Below are 15,734 nucleotides of genomic sequence, written 5' to 3' on the forward strand. Positions count from 1 at the left end.
GTTAGAGATGTTAGTCCCACCGGCCCACACAGGGCCTGGCACAGAGTGCGTACTGGACAAATGCAGGCTGAGTGACTCAATCAATATTCAAGAGCTAAAACTATGCCACTAAATGTTGTAAGGGCCTAGCTCGGCATTTATTAATGTTCCTTCAAGGCTGAAATTACAGAAATAAAAACAATAATTCAATGATACCAGGGAATTTTTCTTGAAAATATCAATTTATGTTTTCTTGAAATACTTCAGAATCACAAAAGGGATAAAATTCAGATTACTACTTTTTCTTCTGCCAACATATATATAAAAGCGACCAATAATTTGACGTTCTTATTCTAGAAATCCAATAAAACTGTGAAACAAAACAAAAATTTCTTGAGGAAAAAGAACTACCGACCTTGTTAAAAAATATATAAAATTTAAGCAAATCTTTGCGCCATATCTTGTTCTAAAATGAAGTTAAACCAGATTACAAAAAACACGCACAACATTACCAAATAAAATAAACTTTAAAACAAAAAGATCTCAACAGTTGGGAAAAAAAAGGTAGAAGATAAATCTAGAAATGAGTCAGGACACAGAACACATGCCTCATGGTCCTTTATAACGGTAAGAGGTGGGTCAAAACGTGCCTCTCCGTTTACTGGTGGTCTATCACATTCACTAGGAGTACCTACGTGGTGCAAACAGTTAAGTGCTCGATTACTAGCCATGGGGCTGGCGATTCGAACCCACCCAGAAGTGTCTTGAAAGACACGCCTGATAAACTGCTTCCTAAAGGTCACAGCTTTGAAAATCCCAAGGAGCAGTTCTAGTCTGCACACATGGGGTTGCCATGAGTCAGAATCGACTCCACATCACATTCACTGGATCTTGTGGATTCTGACATCCTTGTCTTGCCACTCCTGACATAACATTTCCGTCCCTTACACAAATTTCCCAGGTCTTCCATCAATACCACGTCCCTTGTTATACTTCTAAAATATCATGCTCACACTTCTTGTTATTCCTCTACGACTCTTCCATTTTGAAACTTTTCTTTTAAAAAAATACTGTTGGCTAATACTCTATAAAGAGCCCTGGTGGCGCAGTAGTTAAAGGCATTTGGCTGCTAACTGAAAGGTCAGTGGTTTGAACCCACCAGCCACTCCACAGGAGAAAGATGTGGCGGTCTGCTTCTGTAAAGATTTACAGCCTTGGACACCCTATGGGGATGCTCTACCCTGTTGTACACTGTTGCTATGGGTCGGAATCGACTTGTAGGCAGTGGGTTTAACATCCTATAAAACCAAAAACCAGTTGTCATCAAATCAATTCCAACTCATGGCAACCCCATGTGTTTCACAGTAGAACTGCCCTCCATAGGGTTTTCAAGACTGTGATCTTTCGGAAACACATCACCAGGCCTTTCTTCCGAGGTGCCTCTGGGTAGATCAGAACCACCATCCTTTTGGTTAGTAGCCGAACACGTAACCATTTGTGCCACCCAGGGACTCCCTAACACCCTACAGGAGCATCATACTTCTTTTCCAGTGACAAGCCCATATCATACGGTATTTCAGACAGACTATAGTATTTAACACAAATAACACACCTTCTGCATTTGTTTGCCGGCCACACCATTCCCCTACGAAGCACCCTCACAAGTGCTGCCATGCGAACCCTCTTCCACATGTTGCTGTAAAAAAATCAGTAGAGAGCACTTATGAAAATACCTCGCGTGGGGAGGATGCAGCCAGGAAACAAACGCAGAAGGCACGTTATCTGCGTAAAAATACAGTATAGTTCCACATTCTAAGGTGGCATGCTGTAACTGTCACATCCACTGCAACGTCAAAAGTGCCTCCTCTTCAGAATATTTTACATCAGACAAAAAATCAAACCCAAACTCACTGCCGTCAAGTCATTCCGACCCACAGTGACCCTACAGGATGGGGAGAAGTGCCCCATAGGGTGTCCAAAGCTGTAAATCTTTACAGAAGGAGACTGTCACATCTTTCTCCCAGGGGTGCCTGGTTGGTTTGAACCACTGACCTTTCAGTTAGCAGCTGGCTGTGCCACCAGGGCGTCTTAGTAGACAAAAAGTTAGTTATTTCTACGTATTTTAAACCGTGCAGTGATTTAACAAACCGCCCTCCTTTATTTTATACAAAATAAGGTGACAACTATGAAAATTCCAAGCTACAATAAAATCCAGTTTTGTGTTGACCCAGTTCTAAATCATACCAACAGCTCCAACTGCAGGCAAAAGAGCACAAAACCAAAGCACATTCTGAGTCACCCTAAAACAAATCTTTCAAACAAATTCCTTCTGCTCCACTAAGATTTATGTACAATAGCTGAAGACTTTGATCATCCATCCTTAAATAGAGGCACTTGGAATACAGCTAAGCAGTTTGTTCCAGCTGTTTAAAGCTACAATCCCATGAGCTAGCCTTCTGGAGTCATTTTAGGCCTTATGTATTTGAAAACTAATAAAATGGGTCAGTCAAAGGACACTCTTGAGATCTCCACGCGTTAAAAGTTCAGGGACTGGGAGAACTACGAAGAAATTGAGAACGTACTAGAGTTACATAATGAAACTAATTTGAAGAATACATCTTACAGTAATTACTGAAAACATCTGCAACAGTCCATGCGGTATTGTGCTACTTAAATATTGACAACATCAGTTTATTTGCTTCGTTGTTTTTATGAAACCAGATACCTACACCCTCTAGAATGCTTCCTAACTACTTAATATTGACACATACTTTGGAGAAAAAAAGAAAATAGGGCTTTGAACCAGTTCTTCCCAGTTCAGTCACAGCCAAGGAAGCAAAACCAGAACAGACCTAAATTTTGTAAAATTTGGGTGAGCCAGAACCATAACGAGAATAAGAAAAATTATGGGTCGAGGCTCTGTTAGAAACCTAATTTCCCTTTCAGAAAGCAAGGGCAGCATGTATGTTGCATAGCAACCAAATCTTCTGCCTGTCGGATTTTGAACAGAGTCAGAAACAGCCGTTCTCTGCTCAAAGATGGCAGCCAACTGCACCGCTCTGAACACAGGTTGCTCTCCTCAGTCCTGCCAATACTCCAGTCTCACGCATTTACGTTCCTGAAAGGGCTCATTACGCCTCTTCCAAGTGTCCTATTCCATGACTTCAACCTGTAATTCTTCCTATTTCTGTTATGATTCTGGCTCATCCAAACTGTAAAAATTGGGGTCTGTTCCAATTTTGCTCAGTCAGCCATGACTGAACTGGTCTGAACTGGTTCAAAGCCCTGGAAAAAAAGCCTACGGTTAAAACTCAAAAGCCAGTATGGCTAAGAAATTTTTTCACACATTGGTTTTTACTCCTTCAATAGAAGTAACAGCCTCTCTATACTTAGCTTTTGGTCCTTTGCATGCTGTGATAATTAACTTTTTCCTCAATATTGAATAATGCCTATTTGTATTTGCCCAGTCAGTGGTTAGGAGCCATGGCTGTTCACCAAAAGGTCAGCAGTTCGAATCCACCAGCTGCTTCTTGGAAACCTGACGGAGCAGCTCCACTCCATCCTACAGGGTCACTATAAGTCTGAATCAACTTGACGGCAATAGGTTCTTTTTGGTTTTTTTGTTTTTTAACCTCTGTAACTATCAAATAACTTAGATCTTCACTACTGTATTTGACTTTCACAAACAACCGTGTCAACATGTCTTATGAATTCCACTTTAGATAAGAAACTGAGAATGAAGCCAAGTTATAAATACAAATGTGCCTCCATTGTTTTGGGGCATGTCTGTTTATTGATTAAGGGGTGATAATGCCAGTCCAAATAGATTTTATTTCTTCTATCAAAAGATCAAATCAATCTGTATAAGTCTACAGCTGTTCAACTTGCATATACTCAACAGAGGAATATTTTTTGATCGCCTCACAAAGTTACAAACTTGATCAATTATAATCAAAGACTATTTCTAACAAACCCCTTGGCAATTACACTGCTACTAGGAAGAACAATAATAAACCAACAAAACCATCTAGTCTTTAAGTGGACTACTAGGAAAACGCCACAGGTCAGCATGTTGACTTCACGGAAGTTGCCACCACTTGAGACTCACAAATTTCAGTGAATCCGACAACAGGAAAAATTGTAGTAAGAATTCTCCTATTCTGCGAAGCAACTGTAACTGAGAACTTGCTTATTTTCAAATATTATACATCAATAAAAGCCTCTTATCATGACAGACAAGCTTAACAAATTTAACTGAATTAAGTACATGTCCGAGTATCGCTGAGGCATGGATTTCTACATCTTATAGACCCAAGTAAGACCTCTAAATTCTCTTCAGCTTGACTTAAATGAAAGAAAATGCAATTCGTATTTCCAGAAGCAAGACTGGCATGTTTTCCAGTAAGCTTCTTGTTCTCATTTCACTGTTTTAAGAGTTCTGATCACTCCCAGTGTGCTCTACGGCAAGAGCTGATTTCTGGTGGCTGATCGTTTTCACGACATGCTTCTTGACTACAACTCCCTCCAAAAACTGTTTTAATTCCTATTTGGCGTTGATGTATTTACGTACAAAATATCACTTCAGAGGAGTCATGCCAATAAAAGGAACAACTTACTAGACTTTCAGTTGACTTTGTTAAAGGAAATTATTTTAAATTAACGTGGCTACGGAACTGCTGCCATCCTTGACCTCAGAAAATATATTCCTTCTTATTTTTGCGGTGAATATGTATTTATTTAAGTTAAATTCCAGCTCGTGAATGCTGACCATAAAGGAGTCTAAACCTTCCTGCTACTATTTCATATTCTTCTTCTAACAAGGGTGAGCACATGTTTGCTGCGTTAGTATGCACAGCCAGATCACACCATTAAGTGAAATCTATGTATTTTTGGTGGAATCTTTTAACAACTTCCACACCCACCAGTGAACTGAAACAAGGATATTTTGTTTGCAGAGAGCAACAATTTGATCTCTGGTTTTCTAGATGGCACTCAAAATAGTTTTCCGTATGTTCTTCTCCAAGAGACTCTGACATCAGCATGGTTTACCTTCACCAGTGAATGCAGGCTTTTTTCACCAAACATATCCCAGAGGAAGGTCAGGTCTTCCTGGCTGTCCACATGTGGCTGCAGCTGGGCTGGCAGAGCAGCCAACAGCTCATAGAGACCTATGAAATGAAAATAAAACACAAAAAGGAATCTTAGAGTGAGCTCACTGATCTCACTGAAGGTGTGTGTAACGGTGGCCCGGAACACATCGTTTTTACTGGGTCCGTATTCTGGGCCATCAAGTAAAGCATTTCGCCAAAGAAGCAAAAGAAACTTTGATTTTTTTTTTAACTCCAAAGACATATGTACTCACAGGCTAGTTTCTACCTTTCCTTGCTGTCAACATTCCACACTCACCCAAGTTTACATAACCCTAGACAGAAAACGTGTACAAGTTTTCAGAAGGGAAGAAAAAGCATCCATTCCTTTCCTTGATCGTTCTTACATTCCCCTTCGTGTGAGCCAGTGAAATGAGTCACGAAGAGGAAAAGCTTCCTCAGAAGAGCGGAGACCTGACAGAGTGGCCCACTAAAAAGGGTCTGTGGTTTCCAAATAGTTCCCAGTGATATACCGCATCAAAAACGTTACGTTATCTGGCATCCAAAATAAAGTTCTGAAAAGTAAGACAGGATAAACCATATGTGGGGTCCTCATAGTCAACCATTAAAAAACACAAAACTTAGTTTCAACTTTGACTCTGGTTTTCAGGTATGTAAAGCGTATCTAACACCCACTGAAAGAGTTAAAGTAACAGATCCAGGCTAGCGGCTTCCCCGGGACAGACAGTAACACACTGTTCCACAGTAGCGGGCTACGTAAACTATCCATCTCGTTCAGAGGCCGTCAGACTGCTGTCCAAGAAATGTTGCAACAGTGCTTGCCCGAGACTCTTCAGGGAGGTGACCTGGCAGAAGTCGCTATCAACTCATAGCACATGTTTCATTTTCCAGTGGGATTACACGAGATAAAAAGGACAAAATTCCTTTTATTTCTGTCTGCTGTCTACAAAAACACCAAGACCTCCTGGGACCTACAGCACATGGGTACTGCTGTTATTTTTAGTCTGAATAAGTGCTGCTGTTCCTCACAGGGCAGCTTCACAAGATATTTAACTAGCAAAGAATAGCAAGTAATTTATGGGCTGCTGTTTATTCTATCTAGCATCATCCTAAAGTGTTATAATATTCTACTAATCGGTGGTAGTTTGCAACCAAATGCATCAGTACCACCTGGAAGGTTAGATACGTAACCTGGGAGACTCGATTAAATTCAAACATTCCTGCAGCTGTATTTAGTTTTGGACAAAAAAAGCTAAATACTTTTTTTTTTTTTTTTTTTTAGTTCTCCTAATTACATGCTTTAGTATTCTTGGTGGTTTTACATATATTCACGTAAAAACCTGGCATTGTGCCTTAACCAGATCTGATTCACCATTTAGTAAAAACTATTTTTAAGGCATCTCGCATACATAATAACACAGGTCTCACTATAAATTTTTTTCTTTCTTTAGTAATCAACAATTGCCAAGCTCAGTGGTTAAGGTCAAGGTTCAGAACTAGACGAGGTGGAGAGACGCTGACCTCCCCACCCCACCCACGTACATGACACTTGTACTAAGTGTGCACAACGACCATCCGTGCAGCAACTTAGATCATGCAACAAGAAACCACTCGGGAGAAACCTTCCTGCTCCTTTTCTCCTTCCAGGGGACCCCTCAACTCCTAACATACATGTTTTACCGAGGAAACCACCAAAAATACGTAAAGAGCGGGTGAAATCTCATTATTTTGCTATTGATTTCAGAACTTGTAAAATACTTACCTATTCTTTGGTAATAAGATATAGTACTTAATTAAGAATACTTATTGTACAGTAAAACCTGTGAAAGCCAGAACCTGTGTAAAGTGGAAAACCTGTCAGAGAAGGAAAACTCAAGTATTTTCCACTAAGAGAGAGCAACAGAAAAATGGTAAGGCACACCCCATCAAAGGCAGAAAACTGGCGAGACCTGGAAAAACAAGGCCATCCTTTCGAGTTCTGGATTTCACAGCCTTCACTATAATTCGTGTGGTGTGGCTGTTGTGGGGTTTACATGAGTTAACACATTAGAACAGTCCCTAGCACACAGTAAGTACTCAATATGCTTCAAATGTCAATAGAAGTTTCAGTCATTGGTGTTACTATTATTGATTACTATTAGTAATGATTATTATTACTGCAAAAGCAAAAGTTTGGATCAAACAGACCTAGGTTTAAACTACACTTTGAGCAAGTCACAGCCTCTCTGAGCTATTTCTCCCACGTGTTTAAAAAGAAATGGTAATCTACGTGTGTGGTAAAACTGCACAGAACTAACACACACAGGAGCGCATGTAACACGGTCAAATCTGAGTGAGATGAACACATTGTGTCAATGTCAATTCCCGGGCCGTAATCTTGCACTGCAGTTATGTGAGACGTCACCATGGGAGAAGAGCAAGTGAAAGGCACAAGGGGGTCTCTCCGTACTGTTTCCTACAACCAGACATGAATCTACAATTACCTTGAATTATAAAGTTTAAAAAAACGTGGTAAATATCATTGTCGTAAGAATTCAAGGAAACAACATACATAGCAGCGCCTAGCCCTAGCCCAACGCGATGAAAATCAATGTCCTTTCTCCCTCACTGTCCCTCCAGAATGAAAACACCATTTCAACCCAATGGTTCAAAGTCAAAACAACTGCTTAGCTGTCCATTCCAACTGGATACAATACCATCCTCAGAAACCAAACCACCCTAGTCTTTTACATATGGAAAGTGTTAACTTTTCCCAAGTACTGCTTAACTTTTGGTGGGAATAAGCCATATTATGTTTAAAATTTTGAAAATAATGAGTTCATTGTTAGCAGAACCTCCTAAAGCTGGATTTTCTGTTCTTCACCGGCTTTATGCAATCCTAACTTATAGGGCGTTCCAGCTTGGCACTCTAGTGACAGCAGGAGTGACTCCTGTTCCCCTACCACATCTGAGAACCACGGACCAAAGGCAGAAGAGACACGGGCGGTGCCACCAGGAATTAAAAGGTGGTTAAAGAGCCACTGGGCCAGAGCTGCATGCAGTCTCAATACTGACAACCACTTACACTCAAATTAATCCTACAGACCCAAGAAATCACCTCCGTCCGTGCATTAACCGGGATCTGTGTTCTAACATCTGCTTTAAAATACTGCAGTCCTCACTTCCTAGAGTTCCAGTAACAGAATTGGTCCTTGACACTCAGATGGCAGGTGATGAGGGTATATCAACAATGGATATCTTTAAACATTTTTTAAATCTAAATCTACCAGTCCCTGAAGAAAAACTGAGACAGTGAAGGTTATCACTGACTTCTCTGTAGTCATCCAGCCCATCAGGCTTCATTCCAAACAGCACTGACGGTCCCTGGGTACCAAGCACCTCTCAAGGCTCTGAAGACAGAAGACAGATCAGGCTCGCTCCCTGCCCCCAGCGTTCACCTACACTGTGGAGGACAACCGCAGAAAAGCCCACTAGGAGGTGCAGAGCAGTGTCGGAGTCTCGTGGCAAACACAAGGCAAATGGTCACTTCCTCCAAAGGGGGAAGAAGACGTCAGGAAAGTCCTTGGAGAGGAAATGACACCTGAGTTAGGTCTTTAAAGGATGTGTTCCTAAGAATCAACATTTACTGAATTCCTACAGCCACAGCACACTCCAGTCACTGGGACACAACCACGTACAGAATGTACACAATCTCTGCTCGCAGAGACCTTACAATCTTGGATGATACAGAATACATACCGTACCTGCCCAAACATAAGGCAATCCTAAATATAAGGGATCTCTTTTTTTTTCCAAGAAAAGATCCAAAAAAACATATTTTCCTCAAGTGGAGTAAACAGACACTTGGGCTGTTGATTAAATATTCAAATGTCTAGTCAATCTTTAGGATACTGATGAAATGCTCAATTATGAATTTAGGTTAGGTTATATGAGAATAAATGTGGCTTCTCCAAGGAACACATTTTTAAGTGAAATAACTGAGAGACTCTACCCTATAAAAGATTTTGCAGGGACCTGAATATAAGGCAGCTCTGTCTTCTCAGAGAGAAAATTTTGAGGGAAAAAAACTCACCTTATATTTGGGTACACGTGATACAAGACACCGCCGAAGATGCACAGGAAGAGTTTTTATTAAAAGAAAAAAGAGTTTGAATAAAATTATCTCATAAAATGTTCCAGTAGAGAGAAAAGCAGTATTTTTAAATTAACATATTACATACAGGAGAACGGCACCCTGGCGTCACAGTGGCTAAGTCAGCCGTCTGAACCCACCAGCTGCTCCACGGGAGAAAGACGTGGCAGTCTGCTTCTGGAAAGATCTACAGCCTTCGAAATCCTGTGGGGCTCTACTCTGTCCTGGGGGTCACTATGAGTCAGAATCGACTCCACAGCAACGGTTTGGGTTCTTTTTTGCTTTTTTTCATATATATATATACACACACACACACCAAGAAAAAAGAAAGCAACGATAGCAAAATTAAAACGTGCCAAGGGTGAGGTGTTGATCCACACAGTGAGAATGACAGCAATTCCAAGCAGAGAACAATCAATGCAGAGCAGAGAGGGCCAGGGGGAGCTGGCAGGACTCGAGCAAGGAGCTGACGGGAGGAAAGAAGGCCTGGGAGGGTGTGCTCCAGCGTGGAGAGCACCCAAGGGGGAAATCAGCAATGATGATGATGTAATCTACAGGTTTTTAAGTGCACTAACTTTTGTTACACCCGAATTTCTGCTTTGTGTATTTACATCAATTATGGCCCAATCCAGAGACAGGAGCTGGGCACTAACTGGCACAGGGAAAGTTTAATATAAATAATTGTTAACCACCGTAACGGGATTACGTATAACGTGGTAAAGAGAACTCTGAAGAACACCCAGGGCTGAGAAGAACAGTCAGAGGAAACAGCAGTGGAAGAGGACGCCCTCCCCAAGGCTGAGGACACAGTGGCCCGAGCTTGTCCACAGTCGCTGGGCAGGAAGGAAGCACCCCTTCAGGGTGCAAGATCCTTATAAAGAGTCATCTTGAATTAGTGAGATTTCATTACCGTATAAGATCACTCCAACCACTAGAAAAATCTGACAGCACTTTTATTAACTGTGGGTAAAAGTCCCATCATCATAGTGAAGACACTGGTCGATTTTTACCCTGCCTAATAAAACCAGTTATTAAAAATTATGTCTGCTTCTATTCTCTCACCCTCTGATCTATCTTTCCTGTCACTGACCGATAAAGCTTCTGAAAACAAGACTTAGTAATAATTATTACCGGCAACAATTCCCAGCAGTATTAACTATACCTGAGACTCACAGAGCTACGCTGAGGGCCTCACAGGTTATCTCATTTAATGCTCCCAATAAAACCAACACCCGTTGCTGTAAAGTTGATTCCGACTCTTAGCAACCTTACAGGACAGAGCAGAACTGCCCCATAAGGTTTCCAAGGCTGTAATCTTTATGGAAGCAAACTGCCACATCTTTCTCCCACGGAATGACTGGCGGGTTCGAACCGCCAACCTTTTGAACCACTGCACCACCAGGGCTCCTTAAGTAGGTGGTATTGTTAACTCCATTTTACAGGAGGAAACACACAAGTAAGTATCATATCCAGAACTTAAATTCAACTCTGGCTTAATACCTCCCATCACAGTCCCATCATTTCCATCCTGTACTCAGAAATCTTCAATGGCTACCTATTAGCAGTAAGCATAAAGTTAAATGCCTAACCTGACACCCGAATTCCAGATGGATCGAACATTTCAAGTATAAAATATGAAACCAGGAAAGTACTAGAGAAATATCTCACAGAATGTTTTCATCATGTTAGAGTAAAAAAGGCTTTTCTTAGCATGGCAAATAAGTTAGAAATCATTAAATACAATGATTGATATTTTATAACATAAAATTTTCATACATCAAAAAAACAAAAGTATACAAAGAAATTGCTAATTCTTTGCCACAATCAAATGATTAATATAGAATAGAATAAAAGATGATTAACCAATCAAAAAAATGACAGAAGAAATAGATGGCCAAAAAGATTAATACACGCAACAATGTTCCATCTAACAAACACAGCCAAGCCACTGCCATCAAGTCGATTCTGACTCACAGCAACCCTACAGGACAGAGCAGAACTGCCCCATAGGGTTTCCAAGGCCGTAATCTGCAGACTGCCACATCCTTCTCCCATGGAGCGACTCGTGGGTTCGAACCACTGACCTTTCAGTCAGCAGCCGAGCGCTTAACCACTGCGCCATTAGGGCTCCTCCCATCTAAGAACTAATTAAAGAAAAGCCAACTAAAGCGTATTGTTTTCTCTTATCCAGTAATCCACTTTCTTTCACTCGTTCATTATACTTGTAGGCAGCCTAGAGGGCAGTCTGCAGGATACACACCCAACCGTTATCCGTGTTTCATCTGGGGAGAGAAACCAGAAAGAAGAGGACACAATTGCTGTCAGTTTTCTTTCATATATTTCTGTACTTTGAGTGTTTCCAATATAGATATTACTTTTGCAGTTCTAGAAAACTTCATTTCTGGGTGACTACCTGATGGAACCTTTTCCCATCAGTCTATCTCATAACTTCCCCTCAAATTCTGCTGCAGCCACAATGGATCACTACTCGCTATATCCTGGAAGTATAACTGCATCCATGCAATCTTATACCAATTCGCCAGATAAACAACTTCCTTGTGATTGCTACCGCTGTCATGTTCCCTCTCCAGCCCCCCTGCGATTATCTGGAAGACAAAACAAGCATGCTAACATTCTTGACTCAGAATCTCATAAACAGGTTTAGCATAGCACACCTGACAAAACTTCAAGTGGTTTGTTTCGGAAGTTGGCAGACTCCCTCTCTCGTCCACATTTCAAAATTCTTCTGGATCCTTTTCAACGTCACTCTACAAATACTGAGTGCTTACTGTGTGCCAAGCACTGTTCAGTGCTGAGGACACAGTGGTGGGGGGAGTCATCCTCCATGGAGTTGTCAGTGCAGTGGACCATACAGACATTACTAATCATGCAAATAAATGCAAAGTTAGCATTATGAAAATTACTACAAGGGAGCTGTGGTGCCGTGAACATTAACAGTGAGATGCGAGCCATTTCAGGGAAGGCTTCCCCAAGAAAGCAATGATAGTGCTGACCTGAGACAAGTATAGATGCTAACTAGGGGGTGGTGGAGTGGGGGGTAGAAAAACCTTGTAGGAAAAGCACTACATGGACAAAGGCCTTGTGGTAGGATGCTTAGACTCCGGAGCCAGACTACAGAAATACAAACCCCAACTCAGCAATAGCTGTGTGCCCCTGGACAAACTAATTAACATCTCTGTGCATCCATTTTTTAATATATAAAATAGGTATAGTTGTACCTGTCTTATAGGATTTTTATGAGGATTAAATGAATTCTTTGTAAAGCGTAGAATGATGCCTCAACCTGCTGTACAACCTATGTGTGTTTTAAATAAATTCCAAATTTAATGCTAAAATATGTGAGTACCCCCAAGCATCAGGAAAACTGATTACAAGATGCAAGTTTAAAAATGTGGTCCATACATACAATGGACTACTGCTCAGCCAGGAGGAGAAACGAAGTCTTGATACATGCTACAGTATGGATGGAGCCTGAAGACACTACGCTGAGTGAAATAAGTCAATCACAAAAGCACAAAGACCGTGTGATGGTTAAGACTGTTGACTAGGCTGGGCCAGGATTCTCAGTGTTCTGGCAGTTGTATTATGTTGACCACTTCTCTGTTGAAATCTGATGTGTGATCACCCCCGTGATGGAATCTGGTGAGTTGTACCAGTGGGGACGGGGCCTGTGGCAGCTCACTGCCCCCTCAGCCTTCATCTCTCTGCCCTCCGCCAGCTGCTTCCTGCCTGCTCGCCTTGCCAAGGTTTTTGGCTTGTTCCAGATCCAGCAGCTGCTCTTGTTGTCTCACCTCTGGTTCTTGGGACTTGAGCTAACAGCTTACCTGTGGATCTTGGGGTTCATCAGTCTTCACAGCCTGTAAACAAGAGTCCTACTCCCCGACCTGCTGATCTTGGGTTCACGAGCCCCTGTGGCTACGTGAATCAAGAGAAACTTTGCAGTCTTGCCTGCCGATCTTGGAATCTGTTGTCCTACACAGCCTGTGAGCGGGAGCCCTGCTCTCTGACCTGCCCATCTTGGGTTCACCAGCTTCTGCGGCTGCGTGAATTGCGAGCGGCCTCTACCCTGATCCATGGACTTGGGACGTTCTAGCCTCTACAAGCTGCGTGAGCTGTTTCCTTGATATAAATCTCTCTCTATATATATATTTATACGCTTTACTGGTTTTGCTTCTCTAGAGAACCCAGCCTAAGACAGACTGTATGACCTCACTTATATAAAAAGACAAGAAAAGGCAAATATATAGAGAGCAGAGTTTATTAGTGGTTACCAGGAGTGAGCAGGAGGGGAAAAGGAGTGATTAACGGTGATGGAACGTTGCACTGATTAAGGGTAGCGTTACACAGGCAATTAGTGTAATTGTTGTCAAGAAGTTGGACACCTGTAAAAAGTTGAGTGATAGGTATAACAATGACCAAAAAAAAAAAAAAAAGAGTAGCTGTTGAGGCTGGTTATGTACAACCAAACACCTCATGAGATTTGGTTCCTTGGTCTGGAGGTTTAGGGTCATGGTTTCATGGGGCATCCCAGTTAATTGGCCTAATAACATGTTTAGTGCTTCTGTTCTGCCTCCTAGTTCGTTGTGTAGTGCTTGAGGCCTTAAAAGCTTGCAAGAGGCCATCAAAGGCACAACAATTGATTTCTATTCACCTAGAGCACAGAAGAATAGGAGGAGGATATGGAATATGTAGCTAATTGCTTCCATGAACAACTGCCTCCTTTGCCACGAGACCAGAAGAACTGGATGCTTTCTGGCTACCATTACTGAACATTTTCACCAAAGATTCTATAGACGCATCCTAGTCAAAAGGGGGGAAATGCAGAACAGAATTTAAAATTCTCATGGACTCCAGACTTTCTGGAGTCATGGACGCTAGAAGAACCTCTGCAACTACTGCCCTGAGATAATCTTTAAACCTGAAACCAAAAATATCCCCTGAAGTCTTCCTCAAACCAAACAGTAGTTTACCTTAACTAGTAAAGAATGTCTTCCTTGAGCACTGTGCTCTTTTAAGATCTATCTTTACAGGATCAGACTGACAACAGCAACGCGAACAATTAGACGGGAAACTGAGAGGGCAATGAGTTTGTTAATGGGTAAGGAATAACGCAAAAAAAGAGAGTGACAATGGCTGCTCAACTTGAAGACTGTAATCAATGTCACTGAATTGTACATGCAGCAACTGTTGAACTAGTGTATGTTTTGCTGTGTATATTCTCAACAACAACAACAAAATTAATATAATGTTTACAATGGAAGTTTATCCCAGTAGGATACATTAAGGAAGGGTGGGGAGAGGCTTACGCAACAGGCAATAAAGACAGGCAATGACAGATCCATGTACTGGGTGACGAGTGAACTAGGGAGATGAGGATGTAATTGTATGCTCCTGGGGAAGAAAAGAAAAATGACAAAACGTTCCCTGTCATCAAACAGTTTACCAACTTTGATGAAAAACATAATGTACCATATATTTGCAAGAAACATAAATAAATATAATTTTGGTGATATCAATGATTATTTATTAATTGAAAAGGTACTGACTATATGGTGGTTAAAAAAGCTTGGCTGCTAACCAAAAAGTTGGCAGTTTGAATCTAGCCGCTCCTCAGAACCCCTATGGGGCAATTCCACTATATCCTACAGGGTCGCTATGAGTCGGAATTGACTCAACGGCAATGGATTTTTTATATCAACTTACATAACTGTATACCAATGAGCAGTAAATATCCTATTTCAAAAGCCAAACTGAGGCTCCAGGTAACCAATCATTTGTCATCAACACTAAGAACGTAGAAACAGTTTGGGATTCATCTTACATCACAATCCTAAAATAGTGAATGGAATGTTTCAAATTATACAGAAAAATAGTATTAATTCCTTTACTGCAGTAATAAATAATGTCCACTTTTCTCCAGACTACTAATGTTAGACATAATAGAGAATATGCTGGAGACTGAACACACTAGTGTTGCCTTAAGGGGCCCTGCTGGTGCCATGGTTAAGGGCTTAGCCGTTCACCGAAAGGTTGTCAGTTCGAACCCACCAGCCACTGAACAGGAGAAAAGACCTGGTGATCTGCTCCCGTAAAGATTACAGCCTAGGAAAGCCTGTCCTATAGACTCATAGCTGAGTCGGAATTGACTCGACGGCCCACAACAAGTGCTGCCTTATTGAGAACAAATCTAACCGACAATAGTTCATTCAAATTATCTATCATCCTTGAAGTAAAAGTGGACACGGTTCCTTAGATATAGGATCGATTCTGTCATTATAAACACTGTTCTCGTTCTTTTGGCAAAACTAAAGCTCAGGGAATCCTGGCTATGTACACAGATGGTGGCAAAAACAGCCAGCAATATAATCCATCTCAAGAGGCAGTTTGTTTTCCTGTCATCGGACCTTGCTTTTGAGCCTTTTAACATCAGTTCTCCCAGTAATTTTTTCAAGACATCTAGCTCTGACTGACACTCATGAGAGAGAAATACAGAG

At 41.4% G+C, this 15,734-nt stretch overlaps 1 protein-coding gene across 4 annotated transcripts in view; it reads right to left on the reverse strand.

Annotated features, from left to right (window-relative positions):
• Positions 1–15,734, reverse strand: part of MPP7 (MAGUK p55 scaffold protein 7) — a 250,667-nt gene that overhangs the window by 148,173 nt on the left and 86,760 nt on the right. For all 4 annotated transcript variants that reach the window (XM_023740589.1, XM_023740588.1, XM_023740590.1 and 1 more), the window contains one exon: positions 5,029–5,147. In XM_023740589.1, coding sequence (XP_023596357.1) covers positions 5,029–5,147 — 119 coding nt within the window. The remainder of the gene's footprint in view (positions 1–5,028; positions 5,148–15,734) is intronic.

This window comes from Trichechus manatus, unplaced genomic scaffold (genome assembly GCF_000243295.1).
Source record: "Trichechus manatus latirostris isolate Lorelei unplaced genomic scaffold, TriManLat1.0 scaffold00160, whole genome shotgun sequence".
NCBI classification, from domain to species: Eukaryota; Metazoa; Chordata; class Mammalia; order Sirenia; family Trichechidae; genus Trichechus; species Trichechus manatus.